Here is a 20,694-nt window from a genome sequence, read left to right as displayed (position 1 = left end):
ACGAGGTGTATAGGAAGCTCCTTCCAATTAGTTTCCCTCCAATTAGTGATGCGTCTTTCGTAATGCTGGTAAAGATATCACGCATATAAGATTTCCATTTTCAATAAATTATCTTCACGGTCGCGCGAATCAAATGGATGTTGTCGTCGATACCAAAGAGAGTAACCGGATCTTCTCCATTAGATTCTTCTCTCTGTGGGATTAAAACGCTATACTAATACAACATTAAGCACGCGGAATTTATATGCTACTTATCAACAACTTCTAATGACATTTGAAGAAAATAACGATACGCCAATCACGTTATATGTGGGAAGATTTTCCCGTTTGCGTTGTATGTGGGAAGCGTAATAATCATTTGGAACTGGTTGTCAGAAATATTATACTCCTGCCGTTACATCATGCGAAAAATTCATTACATTGGTTACATAATAATCGGCAAAAAATTATACTAATTTAGTCGGATGCATTTATATTAAAGGTTATTTATTTCTTGAATTAAATTGAAAAAATCTGGCACTTTAAATTTACATTTACAATTTTATTCGCTAAGGCTAAATTCCCATTCTTGATATATAATCTTTGTGTCTTTGTGTTGTAAGTGGATATTTAATTTCAAATTAAACGCAATATAAATGTTAAAATAAACTTTCTTTATACTTGAAAGGGGGATTTGAAGTCTCATCAATAATCGACTACGTAAAGTGGATCCTGCTTACTACAAAGAAAGGAGCGTCTGGCCTCGTGTCACAGGTTTTGTTCATTATACGGGATCCACGGTGCTTTCTTAGTCTCTTGAGAGAAGTCGACGAGTCCTTTCTTCCTCTATCATCGACGACCAAGGACGACATTCTTCGTTTTTTCATTTTCCTCTTTTTTTGAGCTCGTTGTACTCGTTCGCGATTGTGGTCTTTCTTTGCGCGGAAGGTCAAATATATGAAATCAGGTTTAGCATGATTTTTTTTGCATTGGTTGAAAAATTTTCGTCCTTAATAAGTTTTATGATTGCAGCTTTATTCGATGCAAGAGTGCTATATATAGATTTTTTTTTAATTTTTTTAATATACAAAATATATAAGAAGCCTGTTCGCAGTCTAATATTTTTATTTATATCTCGATATATAAGTCTGGCATCCTCTTGTATTTTAATATACATATTCTAGTTTTCTCTGCGATTTTCTTATCTCCATATAATTATAAATGCATAAAAAGAATAAGGAGCCGAGTTTTCCCGTCACTTTTACTCTCATCACGTTATAAGGCCATTTTCAATTAAAAGAGTGTTTATCATGTTTTCCTTGGAATTCTATAAATATGTGTATTTATGCGAAAAACATGATAATTGAATCCATCATGATGATGGCTCCACTAATGAATAAAAGTATCGATCTTTCTATTATGATGCACGAACGTGATAAGCTGTATAAAGTTGAGTGCATTCTTGGATCGATGAGACGAAATTGCGAAACAGGATGAAAAGCTGTTTCACATAACGAGACACGCATGCAAAACGCAAATGGAAAAGTGTAGCAGTTAAGTGTCGAAGTTAGTATCCGAGGGAGAAAGATAGAGAAGAGGGTGGGGTTCGCCTGGTCAGTCACGACGAGCTCTCACTTTCTATTGTCCAATCATGCCAAGAAATTGTCCGACGTGAATTTTATTTAATGCTCCAAATAGCGCTTCGTTAATTGCAATCAATTTATCGTTTCTTTTGTAATAGAAGTTGTATTATTTAATTTCTGATTTCTTTATAGTATATCTTTTTGGTATATCTATATATATGTGAAATTAACATTTCTCGCGAAAGTTTTATATAGCGTGTAGCTAGAAAGCAGGAACATATGTTACTAAAAATGAAATGATGTTTCGTGAAAACATTAGTATTCGATTTATATAACTGTAGAAAATTTCTAATCCTTTTCGGGCAAATTCTATTTTATTTAACAGCGATAAATAAAGCAGACATCCTTATTACTTTCCTGTATCGGCAAGTTAGGAATTCAGTACGTAGCAGTACTTCACATACTTCGTAGAATAATACTTCGGATAGCGTTGCGTTCGCGAAAAATTATATATAAAAAATTTATTAATATACACAATTAACTATTAATTAAAATATAGAAGTTGTTAAATCTTGTTCCCATTTACATCTCTGTAGAGCTCGTCGTTGTTGCCGTAAAGTCTCGGTGAATCAGCGCAGTCGACCTGTAGTGAAGAAAAATAATTGAAAAAGAATTAAAATCAATTAAAAATGTCTTGAAAATATCTATGTCAAATTATTCAAAATTTGAGATACACGTTTACCTTGAACCACCAGTCACAAACGCGAGTCGATTGACTAAAGACTGTACCATTTGGGCAAAGGAAACTAAACTGACGTCCATTTGGCAAGCACCAATGCCACACCTTGAATCACAAATACCAATATCCATTTTTTTATCCAATTATCAGATGACAATAAATATTTTGCATTTTTTACAAATTAATTTTTTCATTTTATTTTAAATTTGCGAGCAAAAGGAAAATTACATAAATATATATTTTTTAAAATAAGTTACAATCAATATTTTATAATTAAATTTTCAGAGAAAAAATATGCAAATATTTAATTTAAGAATAATTTGTTATACGAGCTAGCTCGTTCTTTCTAATATTTATTAATGAGATCAGCAGGTAGTATTATGATACGCACGTGTGCGCAGATACATTTAAATAATCTCGAATATTGAAATGAGACTATGCTCGGTGACCATATGGACGCACCTGACATCTGGCTTCAGGATCGGCATAATATCCAGGTAACTTTCCTCCACAGGTAAACGCGAGTCCGAAAGGCACCGAGTTGTAAATTGGATAGTCCACGCCAGGTGTGTAACCGTCCACTTGCTGTAATGCACCAACGATTATGCGTGTCATAGATAATCATGATTTTTTTAAGTCGTGACTAATTTGCTTGAAAATTATTTTTCTAAAGAATTAAAACATTTTTATTGTTATGATTATATTTATGATTTTATTGTGATTTTACTCTGTCGCGTAACGATTACATCAGTATCGTAAATTGCACTTGCAGTACATATTAATTTCCATTGCAAATCTCGATGATTGCATCGAAACAATTAGTGAAAATAGTGAAACTTGGAAAAGCACAATCACGTAGCTGCCGTTATTGTTTCGTTGAAACAAATAACAATACATTTCAACACGTATCATCTCGACAATGGAATGTGGCACGAATGAGGATACACGCTATAAATTGCATTTCCTCTTTCTTTAACGCGAGCACGCACGTTGAGTCATTAATATTGATGTACGTGTCGATAAATTTCATAAAATTTATTTCACTTAAAATCAATTACATTTTACTATTAACAGCTTGCAGTTACGCGTCACGAATATATAAAAATATATATATTCTTCGATTATTTTTGCCGTGCTTTTTTGGAGCAAATATTATGATACAAAACTAGAAATCTAAATTTTGTCTGCAATCAATATCTATAATTAATGAGCATTATCAAATGACATATTTAAGAAACAATCCTCGTGTTTTTCACCTCGAGCCTAGAAGGAGAGCGCGATATAGAATCTTTTTCGCAATTGGCCATCAGTCAAAACGAAAAGGAATAAAGAGGCGGTTGCAACACACGACGCGCCGCTCCGACTCGAGACCCTTCAGTGCGTGCACGTGCCAATGTCTGGCCGGAAGTCGGGTTACATTGTTCCTCCCAAGCGGATGCACATCTCCATAGTTTTGTATACGATCTCTTGTTTACGATTTCACGTGTACGTATGCAAATGTATCCCTTCTTTCGATCCGTGCCGAATCTAACAGGTGATTCTAATGCTCGGGTATAGAAAACGGCATTAAAAGAATCCATTCTCGTTACGCGCTTTTACCTTTAAATGTGACATGTAGAAAAAGATTTAAAATCGTATGCGTTTTAATGAAAGATAATAAGATATAAAATATCCTTTAAATATTATATTTTGCTCGTACAAATAAATAATTGAATTATTGTATCTGCTATAAAATGATGTAGCGAAAGATGCATTAGTCGTGTGGAAGCAGGATACTGCGAGCTAAAATTAATTAAGTATCTTATCTTTCCGTTTGTTGGCCTCGCGGCATTGAAGCTGCCTTTACTTCTCGGCTTATTATTTTCTATCCCGATTTTCATCGGTTCCACGGTTGTCGTTTCCGGTGAAATATGTCTTCTAATTGCAAGATCGAATACGGTAAATCCGAATATATGTATATACGCGTATTTTTAATTTAAATTGATTAATTTAGGTATAATATATTTTATAAAAAAATATGCATGAATGCTTTTCGATTATTCCTGAATAAGATAAGAAAAAGTATTCACGCGATACATTTTTTGTTATCATTATGGAAAGATTGATGTTTATTTAGAATCTTGAAATGATGAAAGTATTCATGGGTTGGAGTGCTTTTGGATGACTTCGCCTAACGAGGCATTTCGTATACAACCGAGAAAGCACTACCGCGTAACACAAGTTAATTAATGAATTACTTAATGTTACCACCTGGAAAAAGATGATGCGTGCAGATATGGTTCACTCTCTGTTATTGTTACGCGATACATCGTGGGAAGCTGCGATGAAAATAATAATTTGGTGCTTTAATCCCCCGTGCTAGTTTTGTAAAAGTGGGGTATTTACGAAATACCTTCCACCACAATGTCATACATATTGAGCAATCATTGTTTGAAGATATAATCTTTCGTGGATTCGTAACAAGAATTTTTTTGACAACTGCGGTATTATTTTTGAGTTTTTAGAGGAATGGGGGGGGTTTATGTGTTGCGAGAAAAAATTGACACAATTTTAACTTACCGCCATTGTTTGATAGATTAAAACCGCGCCAAAAAGCAAAACAGCGCAGAGTACTTGATACCTCGAAATCATCTAAAAAATTCAAAACTTGATTATTTAATAATTAAGATATTATCTAAAAAATTCAAGACTTGGTTATTTAATAATTAAGAAATCATCGAAAAATTCAAGACCTGATTATTTAATAATTAAGAGAAATAGGAAAGATATTAGAATTTTTCTCTTATGTGCGTGAAAAATTGAAATAATCAGAATACATTAATTTTGTCAATTCTCGGTCACATAATTTTAAAGTGCTGCAGCGGATCATTTTTTGGGAACAAAAGTAGGGATAAGTTAACTCCCGTTAGAGATGAGATAAAAAATGAAGTCACAGGTGCCTACCTTTTCGAAAAAGCTCGTCCCCTTAGTCCGCAGTGTCGTGCTGCGTGGTGATCATTTATCTTTTCGTGTTCCCTGTCTTTCCAGTTTTCTGTGCACTGCACTTACGAATGATGATTTATCCCAAGTGCTTCAGGTTCACAAAGTGACGCTACTTCCAAAGTATCTTTCTCAAAGGATTGCTCTACGAGGTGGTGGTATATATATGGCTTTAGACATCGGTTGAGAAAAAAGGGGGGATTCTTGAGAGTCTCTCTTTCTTGGGGCTCCCACATCAGACGAACGGAGAAAGAGAAGATCCCAGAGCGAAAGAAGGAGGGATGTTCCCCTGTGATGCAGCAAAGATTCTGCTCTTATGCAATCGTCGTCTTGTGGTCTAACACCCGTGAAAATATTCGTAACCATTGTACTTGAACCATTGTAACGTATTTGCTCTTCTTGTTATCTCTCTCAAAATAAAAAAAGTTTCAGCAATTTTTATTTATTTCATGCATTTGAAATTTTTGTATAAAATTATGTTGAAATTTTATGCTTATTAGAAAGAGAGAAAAAAAGTGAAAGAGAGAGAAGAGGGAAAAAGAGGAAGAGAGAAAATTAATCTAGATTTTATCAAAAAAATAACGATGCATAAAATAATGTTTAATTTCCTCAAGTAAATGTTAATTCTTATAATTAATGAATTTAAGTAGATTCGGTGTGCTTCATTTGATATTTATTTGATTAAGATTATTCAATAAATTAGTTACTTTTCCTGGAGAGTTATGTGTCTATTTATTCGGTTGCTATTTAGAATTGCAAACTAAGAAAAATGTTGTACGATTATAAATACAATTCACGTCAGAGATAAAGTCGCGGAGTAAAATTACGTGGACAAAAATTTCATAATTATACTCGCGAACTGATGAGAAAGTAACGACATATTTAGTGGACTTGTAAGTATAGATTCTAAATTAATACACATAAATAAATAGAGAAAATTTGTATATCAGCTATTAGGTACAAATTTTCGTCCTTGTACTATAACATTAGAATTCAGCGCTTTTCCACTTCGCTGAAGCATGATTGACGTGTATAGTTTGTTACATAAGCAATCGAATATTCTTAGGTTGCGCGATCGTATCGTTAATTGCTGTTTTGCGCATCTACGCTGGAGGGGTTGAGATCAGAACGCGTCGGTTTCTTCGATACGATCTCTTTTTTTTCTGTTTTTTGATTTTAGATTTTTCCATGAAACGGAAATGCTCGTCAACAGGGCGGACTCCGAAATGATTCGTTTTTTATCGTGCAATAGATCCAAGGTTGCGCTGTCGCTCAACACTCATGGTTATCCATTATATCACGCTTCAACGAATCTGAATCTACGTCGTTCTGCCTTTTATCACCCTTTCAAATTCTCGCGATCGCACAATGGCGTGATGTGACATGTGGTTCTTGTTTTGGCAACTAACGCTTTCACTCTGAATTACAATGACGCGATTATTACGCTTCTTATTGTGTTCCCGCTAACGTGGTCCTTTAATGATTCTTTAATAATCACAGATGGACGTCGGTGTGCGCGAATTTACACGTGATCTGTAATTGCGTCATGCAAAGGAGATCCAACAAAATTTCTAACTTCTAAAGTTCTCTTTCGAGGGGATGAGTGCTGCCTCTCTTTTTTTGTTACCTGTGAGACAACGATGACATTTACTATGATGTTTGACGTCTAAATTTCACACGAAAATGTCTTCATGAGCGCACGAAAGATGCGACCTTGAGATACATCGCGGATATAAAAAACTGCGAATTGCATCTCGCGCGAGGCCGAGTTGTTCATTTGCATTCTGCTGCGCGAGCGGCATCTCGGCATCTTCCGTTCCGAAACCCTTAATTTTCGAAACACGTTTCATGCCAATTAGCGATGTATAATTGGCGGCTCCCAACTTTTCCAGATTGACATGCAAACTTGATGCAATTAGATGCCTAGTCGTCAATGATTTACATATTACGGATTGGATTATACAATCTTTTTTCCTTGGAGCAAACAAAATTTAATTACAAATTTTAATTAATTTTTCATAATTATTATGTTATTTTAGATTTATTGATTATTATATATTACAAAAAATACTTATATATGTAAAATTATTTTAATCTAATTATTAATTTGATGATTATATATTACAAAAAATAAACTTAAATGTAAAATTATTTTAATCTAACTCGGGATGAGCCTTTCACAGAATATGTTATTTTAGATTTATTGATTATTATATATTACAAAAAATACTTATATATGTAAAATTATTTTAATCTAATTATTAATCTGATGATTATATATTACAAAAAATAAACTTAAATATGTAAAATTATTTTAATCTAACTCGGGATGAGCCTTTCACAGAATAAATAGATTCTAGATAACAGATCTTCTCAATAATGCATCTTTTACGCTATATGGATGAATTTCTTGATTGCACGCGTTATGCTTCGTCGTATTTTATATTATTATAAAATATTGCGTCAACATGAATGCATTTCAAGAACAACAGGAAACAAGCGCTTGGAGGAAAGCGCATCCCTCTCTCCTTACGACCGATTTCGCACGGGTCGTATTGCGGCGCGCGTTGCGTGCGGATGCAGAATGTTGTTCTTAATTTAATTATCTGTCTACTTGTGTTAATTACACATATCGGAGCGATTGCAAAATATATTACGCGGCAGCCGTGGGAAGGTCTGTTTATTACTTTTGCGACTTACCGCGCGCGAACGAAACATATCGTTGAAAGAATACCGACACCTCGACGCTGTTGTAGCGAGAGAGAATGTCTTTTCCATTCTCATTGAATAACTTGTTAGCACGTCGTTTACATTGGAAAATGCTCCGAATTTGAATTTACACTGAGAACTCGATGACCTGTTTGCAAGAATTTAGCGCAAGTGAAAAGGAAAAATGCTGCAATGAAAGATCAAATCCAACACACATGCATGACTTAAATACATCAATTTTTCGTTAATAAAACATATAATCATATTAGTAAGATTTTGTAAGAGGTTTCTTCAAATTTTCAGATTAACACAATATACACTTCCTCGGCTAATAGAGCCACACGCGATGTTATTGCGACAATTAAGAAAGAAAATTTGGAAACTAAGGAATTTGTATCCTATGGTTAAGATCTCAGAAATTCCCCTTGTTCCTCTCTTAACTTCCCCTGTAAAGAAATAGGCGAGAAAAATATTGGTCCGAAAGTCGTTACAGGGAAAGTTAAGAGAGGAACCAGGGAAATTTCTGAGATCCCAACCATAGGATACAATATCCTTAGTTTCCAAATTTTCTTTCTTAATTGTCGCAATAACATCGCGTGTGGCTCTATTGGCCGAGATGAAGGAGGTGTATATTGTGTTTTTAAAAATTTAAGGAGCCGACTTAATATTCTTATTATTGTTTTCAGATTAAGTTCAACTAGCCTAAAAATAATTTACATTCGCTTCTATAATTATATTTGAAATATTATGCTGCATTATGTGTCTGAGAGATAGGAAAACGTTTTGAAAAAAACGTGTCTTTCGCGATATTCTTGAAGCGGCCCAGCATCTTCGCACGATGTTCGTTGTTCGTTCAATATAATCCCTCGCAATTTCATAACGACTTGACTTCCAAGCATCTTCTTTCCCTGTGTATAGTCGAACGCCAACAAAGAAATACGAAAGCTATTCTCACGTTTTTACCGTTCGCCGAGCGTCAAATAATTCATGGCGGATCGGGATGATAGCTTCGAGAGAAAAGTGAAGATTCCTTAAAGATTCGTCGATTTGACGATAAATTAAGCGATATAAAATAAATGAGAAAATGCCGTGTAAATGAATGTATAAAACGTTATATAATTTATCTTAAATTCTCTCGAGAAGAGAAACGAACTCACACGTGAGACACATTATTGTTTGCACTGACGGAATTAATGAGGATGCACCGATCCACATTAATTACAGATGTAAATGTTTATTTAATCACAAACTTCTTGCGTATATCTTATTACGTCATGTTACGCAATGTGATTGTGATTGATATCCGGAACAACGGATAGAGAGAAAGAGTGCTGAGAAATGCATAGATTTGTCGGAAGATAATATTGGTTTTTTTGGACACGGCCAAGTTTTTGTTTCTCGCGACTAAAGTTTCCGACGTTTTATTGCGTAACATTATTTTTCTGTCGCATGAATTTGATTGTGTTTTAACTTATGTAAGTAATGCGGGTAAAGATCATAATGAGAGTGAATGTCGGAAGCGCGCGCTTTGCTCAGGAACAGAGTTGATGACTCTTATTTTTTATCATTAAGTTTACACCGAAGGAAGACATAACTTTGAGTATCGAAATTATTGTATAATTTCTCAAATCAGCCATCATTTCTACGCTATGATTAATTTAAATGTCTTACGCGCAATTCCGCATTCTACGATAATAATTCAAAATAAAAGATCCACCAATTTCGAAACATCTGAAGAGTATTTTTCTACGTCGGAAATTGAGATTGCAATTAATCTCTAGCGAAGTCGCTCGTGCGCCTTATCGCTCATGTCAACCTCAGGTTTATTACAGGTATGCCGGTACATAAACTGACGCATGCTCGTGTGTGTGCACGTACGTGTGTATACACAACTCTATATCGAAGCTCGTTCCGTTTTATCAGTAGCGCGACTCCGGACGAACGAACGGCGCAGAGCGAACGCGCTGTTGTCCCACATTTTCAGTCGCACGTACGCGACAGTGCATACCGCAGGTGCCTGTCATTCGTTTCTCTGCTAGATATACATATACAAATTCCGGATTTCGCGGAGAGAGATCGTGGAGCGATCGGTCAGAGCCGCCGCGAGCCTCGTCGCACGCGGATGCACCGCGACGATGTTTCCGGAAGCGAGGGCTTTTTCAGCCTCCAGAACCACCGTCGTCCCTTGTCGCAGGTGCATCGAACGGTAAGAGATCGCGATCGAACGATCGCACCTGGGCACGCCATAGAACCCACCTCGATTTAGAACTTACATCACCTGTGTGCGTATGTGTGTGTGTGTGTGTGTGCATATGCGTTTCGCCGTTTTACGTCAACCGCCGCAGAAAAGTGAAGGTAAATAGCCGAAGGTGCAATTCGCCGCCTGCGAATATATTTACATCGGACCCGGCCGCGCTCGTGAATCATGATCGATCGATCGCGATCGCTATAAATCGATCCGTCTCACGAGCGTCTCCGTTGTGTGTTTCGTTGCGATTTGCTGCAGCTGATTTCCATCGCGCCGCGAGTCCGCCGGCGATCCTCGTAATTAGCATGCGGCTATTGTTTAAATTAACGATCGATGGTTGTGGCTGTCGTAAATTCCTCGCCCGATAGTTTCGCCTGCTGATAGTCTCCCGTTGTGCTTGCGCAATCGCACGCATCCCTGCGTCGCCGAACGATAAGTCGCTTCGCGACGAGTAATTGCGTATGTTTTTTTTTCTCGTCGCATATTCAACAATGATATTTGATTGTAAATCTGTGACACCTGACGTGTCGTCTTTATATCGGAGGTTGACTATAGGCAATCGTGAGATATGATAAGCATTCAGATAATGATGGTGACCCATTATTATTTAAAGAGAAATTATTACACGAAATAATGTGAAGTAGGGTGAACTAAATTAAAATAACTTTTTGTCGAAATTTTTTAATTAATAATATAATTTATAAATTTATAAGTTTATATAGTTTGTTAATAATATTTTGTTTTTCAAGTTTTATTCTTAAAATACGACACTTTACACTATTCTCTATTTTGTGGAGCAAAAGAATTTTAATTGCAAGAAGCTCGGGAAGAGAAACGAGTGGAATATCGATGACTCTTAAACGAATGTCTCATTTTACCTGACTTGTTTATCGAACGTTGTTGACTTCCATGCAAGTATCGATGGAATGAAATACCAGTACACTCGAATAAATAGAAAGACGTCAGATAATTTTTATCAGACACCATATTTTTTTGTAAGTCTCGTTTTATCAAAGAATCTTGATACACGTGAAAGATATATAGGAACACATATGTGATTTTTGGGAGGAATTTATGTTTTTTAGCGAGTGGCGATTTAATCGCAATTTAGACCCGACTGTTAGATTTTCCCCCTATGAATTTATAATACAATCCGCTGATATTCCGTTTGAATTCCGTCAGGACGGATGCGTGGCACGCATCGTTGGAGCTCCTTCGTGACACGACCATAATAGCTTCCGGTCAGACATCCAGCGGCGCTCGCTTCCGGTTTCCACCCTTCCACGAGCTGCGAATGAAAAGAGGGAATTAGCTGATTTTGCGTTGTCAGATATAATCGCGGGCCGCGAATAACGTCCGTGAAATTTTTTCGGCGTTGGCGAATTTCTTTTTCAACGATCGCGAAAAGCATATCGCGATCGTCGATGCTGACGAGGAATCCGCTTCGCCGTGCAACATGCAGTTAATATGTAGATAGAGCGATTGTTCGATACATTAAAATCCTTTTTTTTTTACGTCTTTTTGCAATTCTCTTTTATTACATAAAAGGCCGGGATTCTGCGAGATATAAAACGTCGGGGTATAACGGAAATCTAGGAGAAACCGTAATAACGAGCAGCGATTCTATTTCATCTGCTAAGGCTACCGTTATCGGGCACATCCCGAACCTTCTCTCTTATACTTCTCACATTATGCACATGCACCACGATGTGCTGATTGATTATCAACGTGTCTTCTAATTTCTGACCGCTATGCATGATCGTAACATTAACGGGCTGAACGGGCAAGTGTCTACTCACGCACTCTCTCACAAATATTTGTATAAGACTCGGTTGTTTCAATTTCTTGGTAAATTTTACTCCACAGATAGCATACTTGTGTTCTTTTTTTTAAACTTATCTAAGAAGAGATGAATAAGGTCTGTCGGATTTCTACTCCATCATTAATAAAATTCCTTAATAAAAGTAAAGAAATTAAAGGTGGTAATAATCAAAATCTTATATTATTTATTCGGGGATAAGCTATATCTGATGATCCTAATATTAAAGGTACTAAAAAATTTCCAAACCCATCAATTATAAATGATATAACTATAAAAAAATTATAATAAAAGCATGTCTAGTAATTAAAGAATTATAAAATCTGTCGGATAAAATTTATACCCAGAAGTTGGAACAACCAGTCCTAAAATGAATGTTTTTTTTAGGGAAATTTTTTTCAGTTTTTAGTAGACACCCGTTGAGTGTAGCTCGTATTAACAGTTCTGCTATTGTACGCGGGTGTAATTCGACGACAGGTGTACAGACGCAGCTACGTACAGGGTGTTCTATTTTGCCTTCGCACACCTTTTCTTTCTGAGTTGAAACTATTCCTTCTTTCTAATTCAAGATATACAATCCGTAAAATTCGAGATACATTTGAATAACAATTCTTATGCAATAACATTATTTTTAGCATACATTTATTACTTTTTGCCAGCTATAAAATTACATTTTGCCAAAAAAAAAAATATTACAAATGAGTAAAATCTTATTCATTGAATTTTATAATATAATATAATTCTTTTCATATTTTTTAAATAATGACTTTTTCGGTTTCAAGTTTCCGTCTTTGTGTGTATACAAAGCTCTTGTTGGGTATTCCCAAAATAAACGTTCGTACGCGGATGTCTCGTAAACACGAAGCCGAACAACCGAAACACGCCACACCTGCAACGAACGCAATACATTAATGAATCCTTCCTCACCTGACTATCGGTCACCTGAGTCATTTCCTGTCGGTTCTGAAAAGCCCCCCCTAAAGGTAAAGTTTAAAATTGCCGATACAATTGCGTCCTGCGCATCCGCTGTCGAGATGTAATCACAGAATGTGAACAAAAACCTGTCATTGTCGCTGCGCGTTTACAGAGAGCAGCGAAAGTTAACATAGTGAACATCCGTCTGTCCATTCAATTCTTTCATATTTATTTTTACTTATTTATAATTTAATAAATATAGAGTTTACGACTATATGAATTAATATATGAAATCTATAAGAACATGTGACTGTGTCAAAGAATATGTGATTAAAAACTCGAGGAAAAGAAGGTATAGAACACAAAGTACTGTAATTAAAAAAAACGATCGGAATTACTAATATTATTCTTACCAATGTTTTGTCGAATTAATAATGAGGTAATAAATTTTTTTTGTTCAAACGATTGTATTATAAATAGCACAAATAAACGGTTCGTTGAAGTGGAAGAAAGGAAGAAAAAAGCTTGCTGGAAGCAGGCCGATGCAAGGTGCAACACGTGCTGCTCGACAGCTGTTTTCCGGTTGAAATTCAGACGTTAAGTCCATTTTTAATTTCGCGCCCGGGCGCATCTTCAAATAATAATAATTACAATACGACGGGGGGTGAATCTCCTACGTTTGTCATAGGCTTGCACAGTCATTCATCGAAACTCGTGGTTAATTCGCGTACGGAGGTCGCATTGTCGAGAAACACGCAGGAGGAAGTAGATGATCATAAGAATTATAGATGTCTTGTTTTTGTATTGTACTGTTCAACGATCGTAAGAACTTTAGACAGCACGAGGGAATAATGCATTCAGGATCGACAAACATTATTTGCAGAGCATGCTATTTCTATCCGATGTAAGAAACGAGAGATAAAAAGACAAGGAGAAACGGAGGAAACGATAAATTCCGTGTTAACCACGAAGTCGATTTAACCGATCATCATGGAAAACGAGGACTTTGGTTTCGCGAGGCGGACCGACCACGTTCTGCGAAAGATTCGCACTGTTAGCAATGAACAAACGGACGACAAGAATATCATTCGTAACGATGGACAACGAATCTGTTCTTCATTTAAGGTTGGTTTGTTGTTTTATAAAGAATTATTGTTTTTGCACATTCAATTTCGTACGAATAGCGCTTATGATCACAACTTTCAAAATACAAAACAAGTACAATTGATATAATTGCACTAATATTAACAAAGAAGCAAAGTCTTCTAAAATCTAATTACATCTTTGAAATATTCAAAAATTGCTAAAAATCGCTACATTTGAATACGAAGACGCAAATAAAGGTAGAGCATTGTTCCACATGATCTCGTCAAATGATGAGTATACGGTGCATAAAACTCGGACTTGAAGATGCATGTTATGAAGATACGAGAATAGATTGACGTCTCTACAGAGTCTCTTGATAAAATGCCATTAGACGTCGGAAGCCAGTGGTGGTGGATCAACGACTTCAGCGCCTCCGACCAGGGCCGGAAGCGAGGGCCGTGAACGCGCGTCAACCGCCGTCAGCTCAGTCGTGCCCAACACGCCGAACATACCGAACGTGGTGGAGTATCATCTTAAAGTCAAGCCCAGGTCAACGACGAGACACAGCCGGCACGATAACATTCCTGTGAGTAGTTCTTTCGCAGAGCGCAGGTAAAAAGGACGTGCTCCGAAATCACAATAAGCTGCGAGAAGATCGAGCTACCATTCCTTGTTAGTGTCGTTCATAATTAGATTGTATGCCAAGAATGTTAAGAATTATATCGATCCAAATTATCATAATCTTATCAATTGATCTCTTATTCGTCTGATATTTAATGCAGCATTTCAGCATTTTTTTCTTATCAATTATTTCATGATTTGCTCCTAAATTAGTTCTGAATCGCACGTTAAAATATCTATCTCTTGTGAATTATATTTAATAAATAATTAATCTTAAATTAGTTCTAGATCAATTATTAAATAATTCATAAGCGAGAGAAAGAAAATGCTCGTTTATGATCTATTTAATTAATAATGTAACAAAGAATTCTAAAGAATAAGATAAGAAAAGATTCTTGAACGTCGTATTTAAATGATGAACAAATAAAACATCGATTGATAAGATTACAAGATAATTTGCGAATTTGCAACAGAGGGACCAGTCTCTGGAAGAAATGAAGAAGGAGAAGAGTCCGGTACCATTCTTCGACGATAAGAAGAAAGATCTCGTAACAAAGCTGCAGCGTTTATCCATCGACAATAATGTCTTCGAAGGATCCACCGATCTGCCTCAAGTATTTCAGGTATAGTTTTCAAGCAGGAACCTTTGAACCTTTCGAAAGTATTGCGCTAATATTTGCTCTATACCTTCTTCAGCAAAATACAAATACTCGATTTAATCGTATAATATATCAATTGAGCGATGTAAACATTCTCGTAAAATATATGTAATAATATATTTTTGTTCAAGTAAAAATAATGTAAAAAAATCATGAAAAAAAGATTAATTCTAATGAAAAAATTTAGTTTTGTTGGGATAACGCACTGTCATCCGTGATTTGGCTCTTATTGCCTGTCTTACACTTTAAATTTATATGAAAAAAAGAAATATTTTTCTAATAAAAAAATCTTTAAGAAACAATTGTATTAATAATAATTAATTGTTTATAAAATTTGCAATCGCGAAATGTCTTTATGATTAGTGTTCGAATCTGTGAAGGCTAAAATTGCGTTAGAAGAAAATATTAAAAGGGCGCGTCGTATAAAGAACTAGTCCTTAAGAAGTCCGTTGAGTGTCCAAGACTTTAGGTGGGCCGTTTTCAGGTGAAATATTTGGGCTCCCACGATGCAAGAGGCCTCTGGGGCATCAAGCACACGAGAAGGCCCGTCGATAATATGGTTTCTGCTGCAAAGGCCTTGCCGACCAACACAATGCTTCCTCTTATTAAACTGGTGGTCTCTCAGGAGGGTGTTGCCTTGTTGCCACTGGATAAGAGGAAGCTGGATGCTAGTTCCAGAATGCATCCTATTGAGACGATCTCCTATGGGGTGCAGGATCTCATTTATACCAGGGTCTTCTCCATGATAGTCGTTCGCGAGACAGAAAACTTCAGGAGGATCTCGCCGTTCGAGTGCCACGGTTTCGTTTGCGAGTCCAAGTATTATGCAAGACAATTAACGTATGCTCTTGCAACAGCCTTCGAGATCTATTCCAAAACCGTGAAGGCTCAGGAGAAACTAGCCGGAAATAATACTGCTAGAAAGAGATTCGCGATCGACCTGAGAAGTCCCGAAGAGATAGAAGCGGATCTCACGATGGATTCCGAGGCGTAGTTTCAAAAGTCTGCCGTGTTTAGTAGACTAAAATATATATGTAAATAGGTATGAATTTTTACTTAAATGAATTTAACTTTTAGGAGCAAAAAAAGAGTCTAATTCAAATTTGATCGAGAATCTACTTCGAAAAATTCTATTTAATTAAAAAAATTAAAAATTCGATTTAATTCTAACGCGATATAAAATAGACAATTATTTTATAATCCGAAAAATATTTTTTAAAAAGGACAATATACAGGGTAGAACATATGATATTAGATTTTCAAACAAGTCGCTATACTTCCTTTTATCGCATCATAGGAATATATTTACATTAACCTACTTATTATTTTTTCTTGTAGAAGCTCTGTATACTTTTCATAAACCCATATATAGTGTTATTTAAAAAAATTATATAAAACAATATATTTTTTTACAATGAAAGAGATTTAATTTGATACACATATACATATACATACAAGAAAAAGAAGATTTAATATATATTTTTCATTGCATGGAAATAGATTTATTGAACATATGTATTTAGTAATTATATGTATATTTTTAATACGAAAAGTTAATAGAGATAAATTTATGTAAATATTCGTAGATATAATTAGAATTATTATATTGAGTAAATAATCTTATATATTGAATGCAACTAATATTGTAAGCGTAACACGTTCTATTTAACTTGATTAAAGAGAGATGATTCGCTACATTATAAAAATCATGATTTAACATATAAATTTTTTAAATACGGGTTAATATCGCAGACGTTTTGGATATATAGTTTTTTATTAAATTTTTTAAATTTTATCTATATGCACATTATAAATCGACATTTCAAGAACAAAGAGATTTATCGTCAGCGTGTTGTTATGTGAATATGAGTGTTCTTGTACAATTGTTGCTTGTTTTATTATTTTATCGGCAATACGAAAAGCTAGATAGGCTTCGCCTATCTGAGATGATAGCTAGATATCCAAAGATATCGAATAGAAAATTATGGAACGCGCGGGAGTTGTGGATGATGTTTCAAACGTCGCGACTTGTGCGATTTCACGAAAATTTTATGATGATGATCGGCGAATCGGACGATGATTTTGGATTTATTTTTTAGTCGCTTTACGTGTGCATGTGTGTTTCTAATTTAAGTTTAATATTCCGAAACTATATTTTAATATTAATTATAGTTATATATAATAACAAAAAACTTTCGGTTATTATTTAATGCGTTTTTATATTCTTTAGTTGTTCTATATGTATTATATAAGTTCACAAAGGACCAATATCAACACATATCAATTACTGCAAATGTATAGTGTTATTTGCAATACTTTCTTATTGCCATGTATATTGCTTTGTTTTAATTAATAGGTTTTTTCTGATTATTTTTTTATTACGTTTGCGAGGCTATCGCGTCACGATTTCGTGCACTTTAGGCTTGGGACATTCGTGTAACGCTTTTTCTTGTATAATTATGGCCTTGTATTCTAGTAGATATCAGTATTAGATGATTATATTTGTTGACCTGTACTTATATACTGTAAGCAATAAAAAATATCTTTTTATATAATTGTAAAAACTTTTCCTGATGATAATTATCACATCGATACCTCGTCATTACCTTTTCTTGTAAATGCAAAGATAAAAGAAGCTATTATTTTTTCTGCATTTTTTATTTTATTTGATTAATTATAGATATAAGCGCTTATAATATTTTGCACATAATATATGATTTATTCTAACTCGTATTCGACTGGCACTGCACAGAATTTTATATTACACATGTCGCGTAATTATGTATTACATTTTACACTGATAATAATTTAAATTTTAGTATGTATTTCATTATTTAAAGCGCTCTTGTAAAGATAAGCAATCTAGAAGCGATTGTTTTAAATATTAAATAAACGTTTAGTCAATTTCAATCGGGGCAAGTTAAAATTTGTTTTATTCTTAAGCCGAGATGTTGCCTAGCTATAATCACGATACTTTACAAAGCCTTCTTAAATGAGCGAAAACAAAATATTTTTTTTAATGACGCCGAAACATTCTTTCTCGATCTTCTAATTTAGAATTTTTCGAAAATGACTTTTTCGATATCGTTTCAGAAATTTTTGTGGTATTTTCCTTTCCTCGTTCTTGATCTGCTTCTTCTTCCTCTTCCACTTCTTTTCCAATTTCTTCGTTCAAAGCGTAATATTTTTCTGATTCCTCGCATGGTATCGAGCTTTCTGTCCGTGTGCATACAAATGTTGCCTGCAAATCGAAAATTAAGAGATATTTTGTAATATACCTTCGAACCTTGAACAAAATAATTAGGCATTGTTTAACGTCAGCATTTTCTGATTTTCTTCTTGTAAATTTTTCGAGTAAATTGTAAAGGCAAATATTACTTGATTGAAAACTGTCTCGGCGGGGCAAATAAAACTCCATCTAATTGAGCCTCTAGTTTGCGGAAGACACACGTGAAACACTTGACATTCGTTCTCCATATCGGCGTAATATCCGTAAATTTTATCCTGGCAGGAAAACGTGTCGACGATGTTGTCGCGGATAAACGTCGCGTTATCGGGAAGTAGCAAGCCGCCAGTTTTAGATTGCTAAAAAAATTTGATTGGAAAACTTGATTTTTCTATGAATTGCAATCTCGAAGAACTGTGATATAGAATAACGCAGAAATCGATATTTAAAAACCTTGAACACTGGAGTGGGCCTCTTCGACTTTGATTGCTGAGGCAAACTCAGAACTATCGCAATAAAACCGAGAAACAGCACGGCGAGGAACTTCTCTCGCATCATAATTTTAACGAGGTGTAAAATACGTGTCTTTGTATGTTATTTCTTGTGACGATGGTACCTTGGTCACTGCGGTTAGTTCCTCGGTGAATGTGACGTTTTATTGGAGTTCTGTTTGAGGATCTTAAGAAGACTGGATGATGTGATCTGCAGAAGAGTGTTATATAGCGAACTGTGCGTAAGAATCTTGAATATTGTATGAATGGCAGATTCTTGGTAAATTAAAATCAGTAAGTTTATCACGTTTTGTCTGCCAATGACCATCGTCAGACGTCCACATCAACCTCGAAGGTCCGATGCAAATACTTGATGTGCTCATTTGGCAATTTTTATTTATTATATTCTTGAATGTACATATGCAGGAATACTTTTTTTGTAATAGTTTTCGCCGGTAATTCTCTTTGCGTAAATATACAACAATATTTTTTTAAATTATAATAGAGAAAGAATTATTTATATTTGTTGATTTATAGCATTATTTATATTTATTTATTTTAATTGCTTATTTTAATCTGCTATCAAATTAATTAATAAAATAATTATGCATGGAAAAAATTGCATGGGAATGTTTTATTGTTTATGCATAATTTCATTGCATTTTTGGGTTTATGAAAATTTTATCTCAAACAAAAGATATAATTTTTGTTTATGAAACAATATTATCTGCGATCAAATAATGATAATGGTTATAATTTTTTAATGATAAATTTTTTCAGCAGAAAGATTTATCTGACAGCTCAATGTTTGGTAAATATTTAATGTATTAAAACATTTTAATGTATCAAAACATTAAGCAGTCAGACAAGTACTTCTGCTGGAAAAGGATTTTGATTTTGCAAAGAATCAAGTACGTTGAATATCTATGAGGACTCCAAGACACAGTGCTCGAAGGCTAGATATAAATTACATGCGTCGAAAATAAATATGTCAAAAGACCACGAAATGTTTCGAATTTTCTCTCGTAACTCTTCCATCTCGTAACGTCTTGTGAATATTTGTTCTTTATACCGTAGTTGTTTATTTTTTTCGAAACGCGCGACATATTTATTTCATTCTGCTCTTGGCTTTGTTCCAATCGAATCTTCGAAGACGGGGTGTCACGCAAATTTGGCCGTCGAAATTCGAGGGCAGTCCCGGCCGGGCCTTATCTTTGTTAAGGTCGCGTCGCGAGTGGCATTTTTTCGGGATGTGAATACTTAATGGTTTCCACGGTGATGAGTATTCGACGATTATGAAATCACATCTGCTTTTGGCCATTAATAATAGAAACAACGAATAATACGTTCGATACATTTTTTTCTAAGATTCGATAGCTTTTCGTAGTTAAAGATTTTTAAGGACATAAAAGAAATGTTTTCCCTTTAATATATAATTATAATGTAATATTCCCTTTAATTCTAATCTAATTATAATATTCCTACATAAAATACAAAGACACACGTTCCTCTCAAAAGATTTTAATTTCCGGTGAGTGGTGCATCAATGCGCTGCAATCGTCGCAAAATCTCGTCTGCCTATCGTTGAATCGATCAATAGCAAGGTGAACACCCTGAAAGTATCACCGCTCCTTAAAGAT

The 20,694-nt window shown here is 34.9% G+C and overlaps 3 protein-coding genes across 4 annotated transcripts; 1 reads left to right on the top strand and 2 right to left on the bottom strand.

The window, feature by feature from the left end:
- Nucleotides 1–1,901: 1,901 nt before the first annotated feature.
- LOC114944488 (U-scoloptoxin(01)-Cw1a) lies at nt 1,902–5,432 on the bottom strand. The gene is made up of 5 exons (XM_029320382.2): nt 5,245–5,432; nt 4,861–4,932; nt 2,764–2,886; nt 2,305–2,406; nt 1,902–2,205 (listed from the first exon to the last, which is right to left on the bottom strand). Exons 2-5 carry the CDS (start codon nt 4,930–4,932, stop codon nt 2,128–2,130), a joined length of 375 nt encoding a protein of 124 aa, XP_029176215.1. The 5' UTR covers nt 5,245–5,432; the 3' UTR covers nt 1,902–2,127.
- A 4,497-nt stretch (nt 5,433–9,929) lies between these two features.
- On the top strand, nt 9,930–17,892 carry LOC114944482 (uncharacterized). Of its 2 annotated transcripts, none has more exons than XM_029320375.2 (5): nt 9,930–10,195; nt 13,855–14,096; nt 14,449–14,643; nt 15,152–15,301; nt 15,822–17,892. In XM_029320375.2, the coding sequence occupies exons 2-5, from the start codon at nt 13,962–13,964 to the stop codon at nt 16,329–16,331; spliced, it is 990 nt and encodes a 329-aa protein (XP_029176208.1). In that variant the 5' UTR covers nt 9,930–10,195; nt 13,855–13,961; the 3' UTR covers nt 16,332–17,892. The 2 variants fall into 2 exon arrangements, with proteins under 2 accessions (XP_029176208.1, XP_085343938.1); XM_085487812.1 differs by having other exon boundaries at nt 11,420–14,096.
- A 27-nt stretch (nt 17,893–17,919) lies between these two features.
- Nucleotides 17,920–19,233, bottom strand: LOC114944483 (uncharacterized). The gene is made up of 3 exons (XM_029320377.2): nt 19,017–19,233; nt 18,716–18,922; nt 17,920–18,578 (listed from the first exon to the last, which is right to left on the bottom strand). Exons 1-3 carry the CDS (start codon nt 19,119–19,121, stop codon nt 18,354–18,356), a joined length of 537 nt encoding a protein of 178 aa, XP_029176210.1. The 5' UTR covers nt 19,122–19,233; the 3' UTR covers nt 17,920–18,353.
- Nucleotides 19,234–20,694: the final 1,461 nt, after the last annotated feature.

This window comes from Nylanderia fulva, unplaced genomic scaffold, assembly GCF_048542155.1.
Source record: "Nylanderia fulva isolate GAGA-0341 unplaced genomic scaffold, ASM4854215v1 Scaffold6, whole genome shotgun sequence".
Taxonomy (NCBI): domain Eukaryota; kingdom Metazoa; phylum Arthropoda; class Insecta; order Hymenoptera; family Formicidae; genus Nylanderia; species Nylanderia fulva.
This window is presented reverse-complemented; position numbering and strand designations above follow the sequence as displayed.

Excerpts from the sequence above, each read along its gene's own strand:
- LOC114944488 (XM_029320382.2), bottom strand. The coding sequence starts at position 4,932 with ATGATTTCGAGGTATCAAGTACTCTGCGCTGTTTTGCTTTTTGGCGCG. Across the intron at positions 2,887-4,860 it reads TAATCTATCAAACAATGGCG|CAAGTGGACGGTTACACACC; the intron begins GTAAGTTAAAAT and ends GGTGCATTACAG. Across the intron at positions 2,206-2,304 it reads TTTGTGACTGGTGGTTCAAG|GTCGACTGCGCTGATTCACC; the intron begins GTAAACGTGTAT and ends TCTTCACTACAG.
- LOC114944482 (XM_029320375.2), top strand. The coding sequence starts at position 13,962 with ATGGAAAACGAGGACTTTGGTTTCGCGAGGCGGACCGACCACGTTCTG. Across the intron at positions 14,644-15,151 it reads GCCGGCACGATAACATTCCT|AGGGACCAGTCTCTGGAAGA; the intron begins GTGAGTAGTTCT and ends AATTTGCAACAG. Across the intron at positions 15,302-15,821 it reads ATCTGCCTCAAGTATTTCAG|GTGAAATATTTGGGCTCCCA; the intron begins GTATAGTTTTCA and ends GGCCGTTTTCAG.
- LOC114944483 (XM_029320377.2), bottom strand. The coding sequence starts at position 19,121 with ATGATGCGAGAGAAGTTCCTCGCCGTGCTGTTTCTCGGTTTTATTGCG. Across the intron at positions 18,923-19,016 it reads GGCCCACTCCAGTGTTCAAG|CAATCTAAAACTGGCGGCTT; the intron begins GTTTTTAAATAT and ends AAATTTTTTTAG. Across the intron at positions 18,579-18,715 it reads CCGAGACAGTTTTCAATCAA|GCAACATTTGTATGCACACG; the intron begins GTAATATTTGCC and ends TTCGATTTGCAG.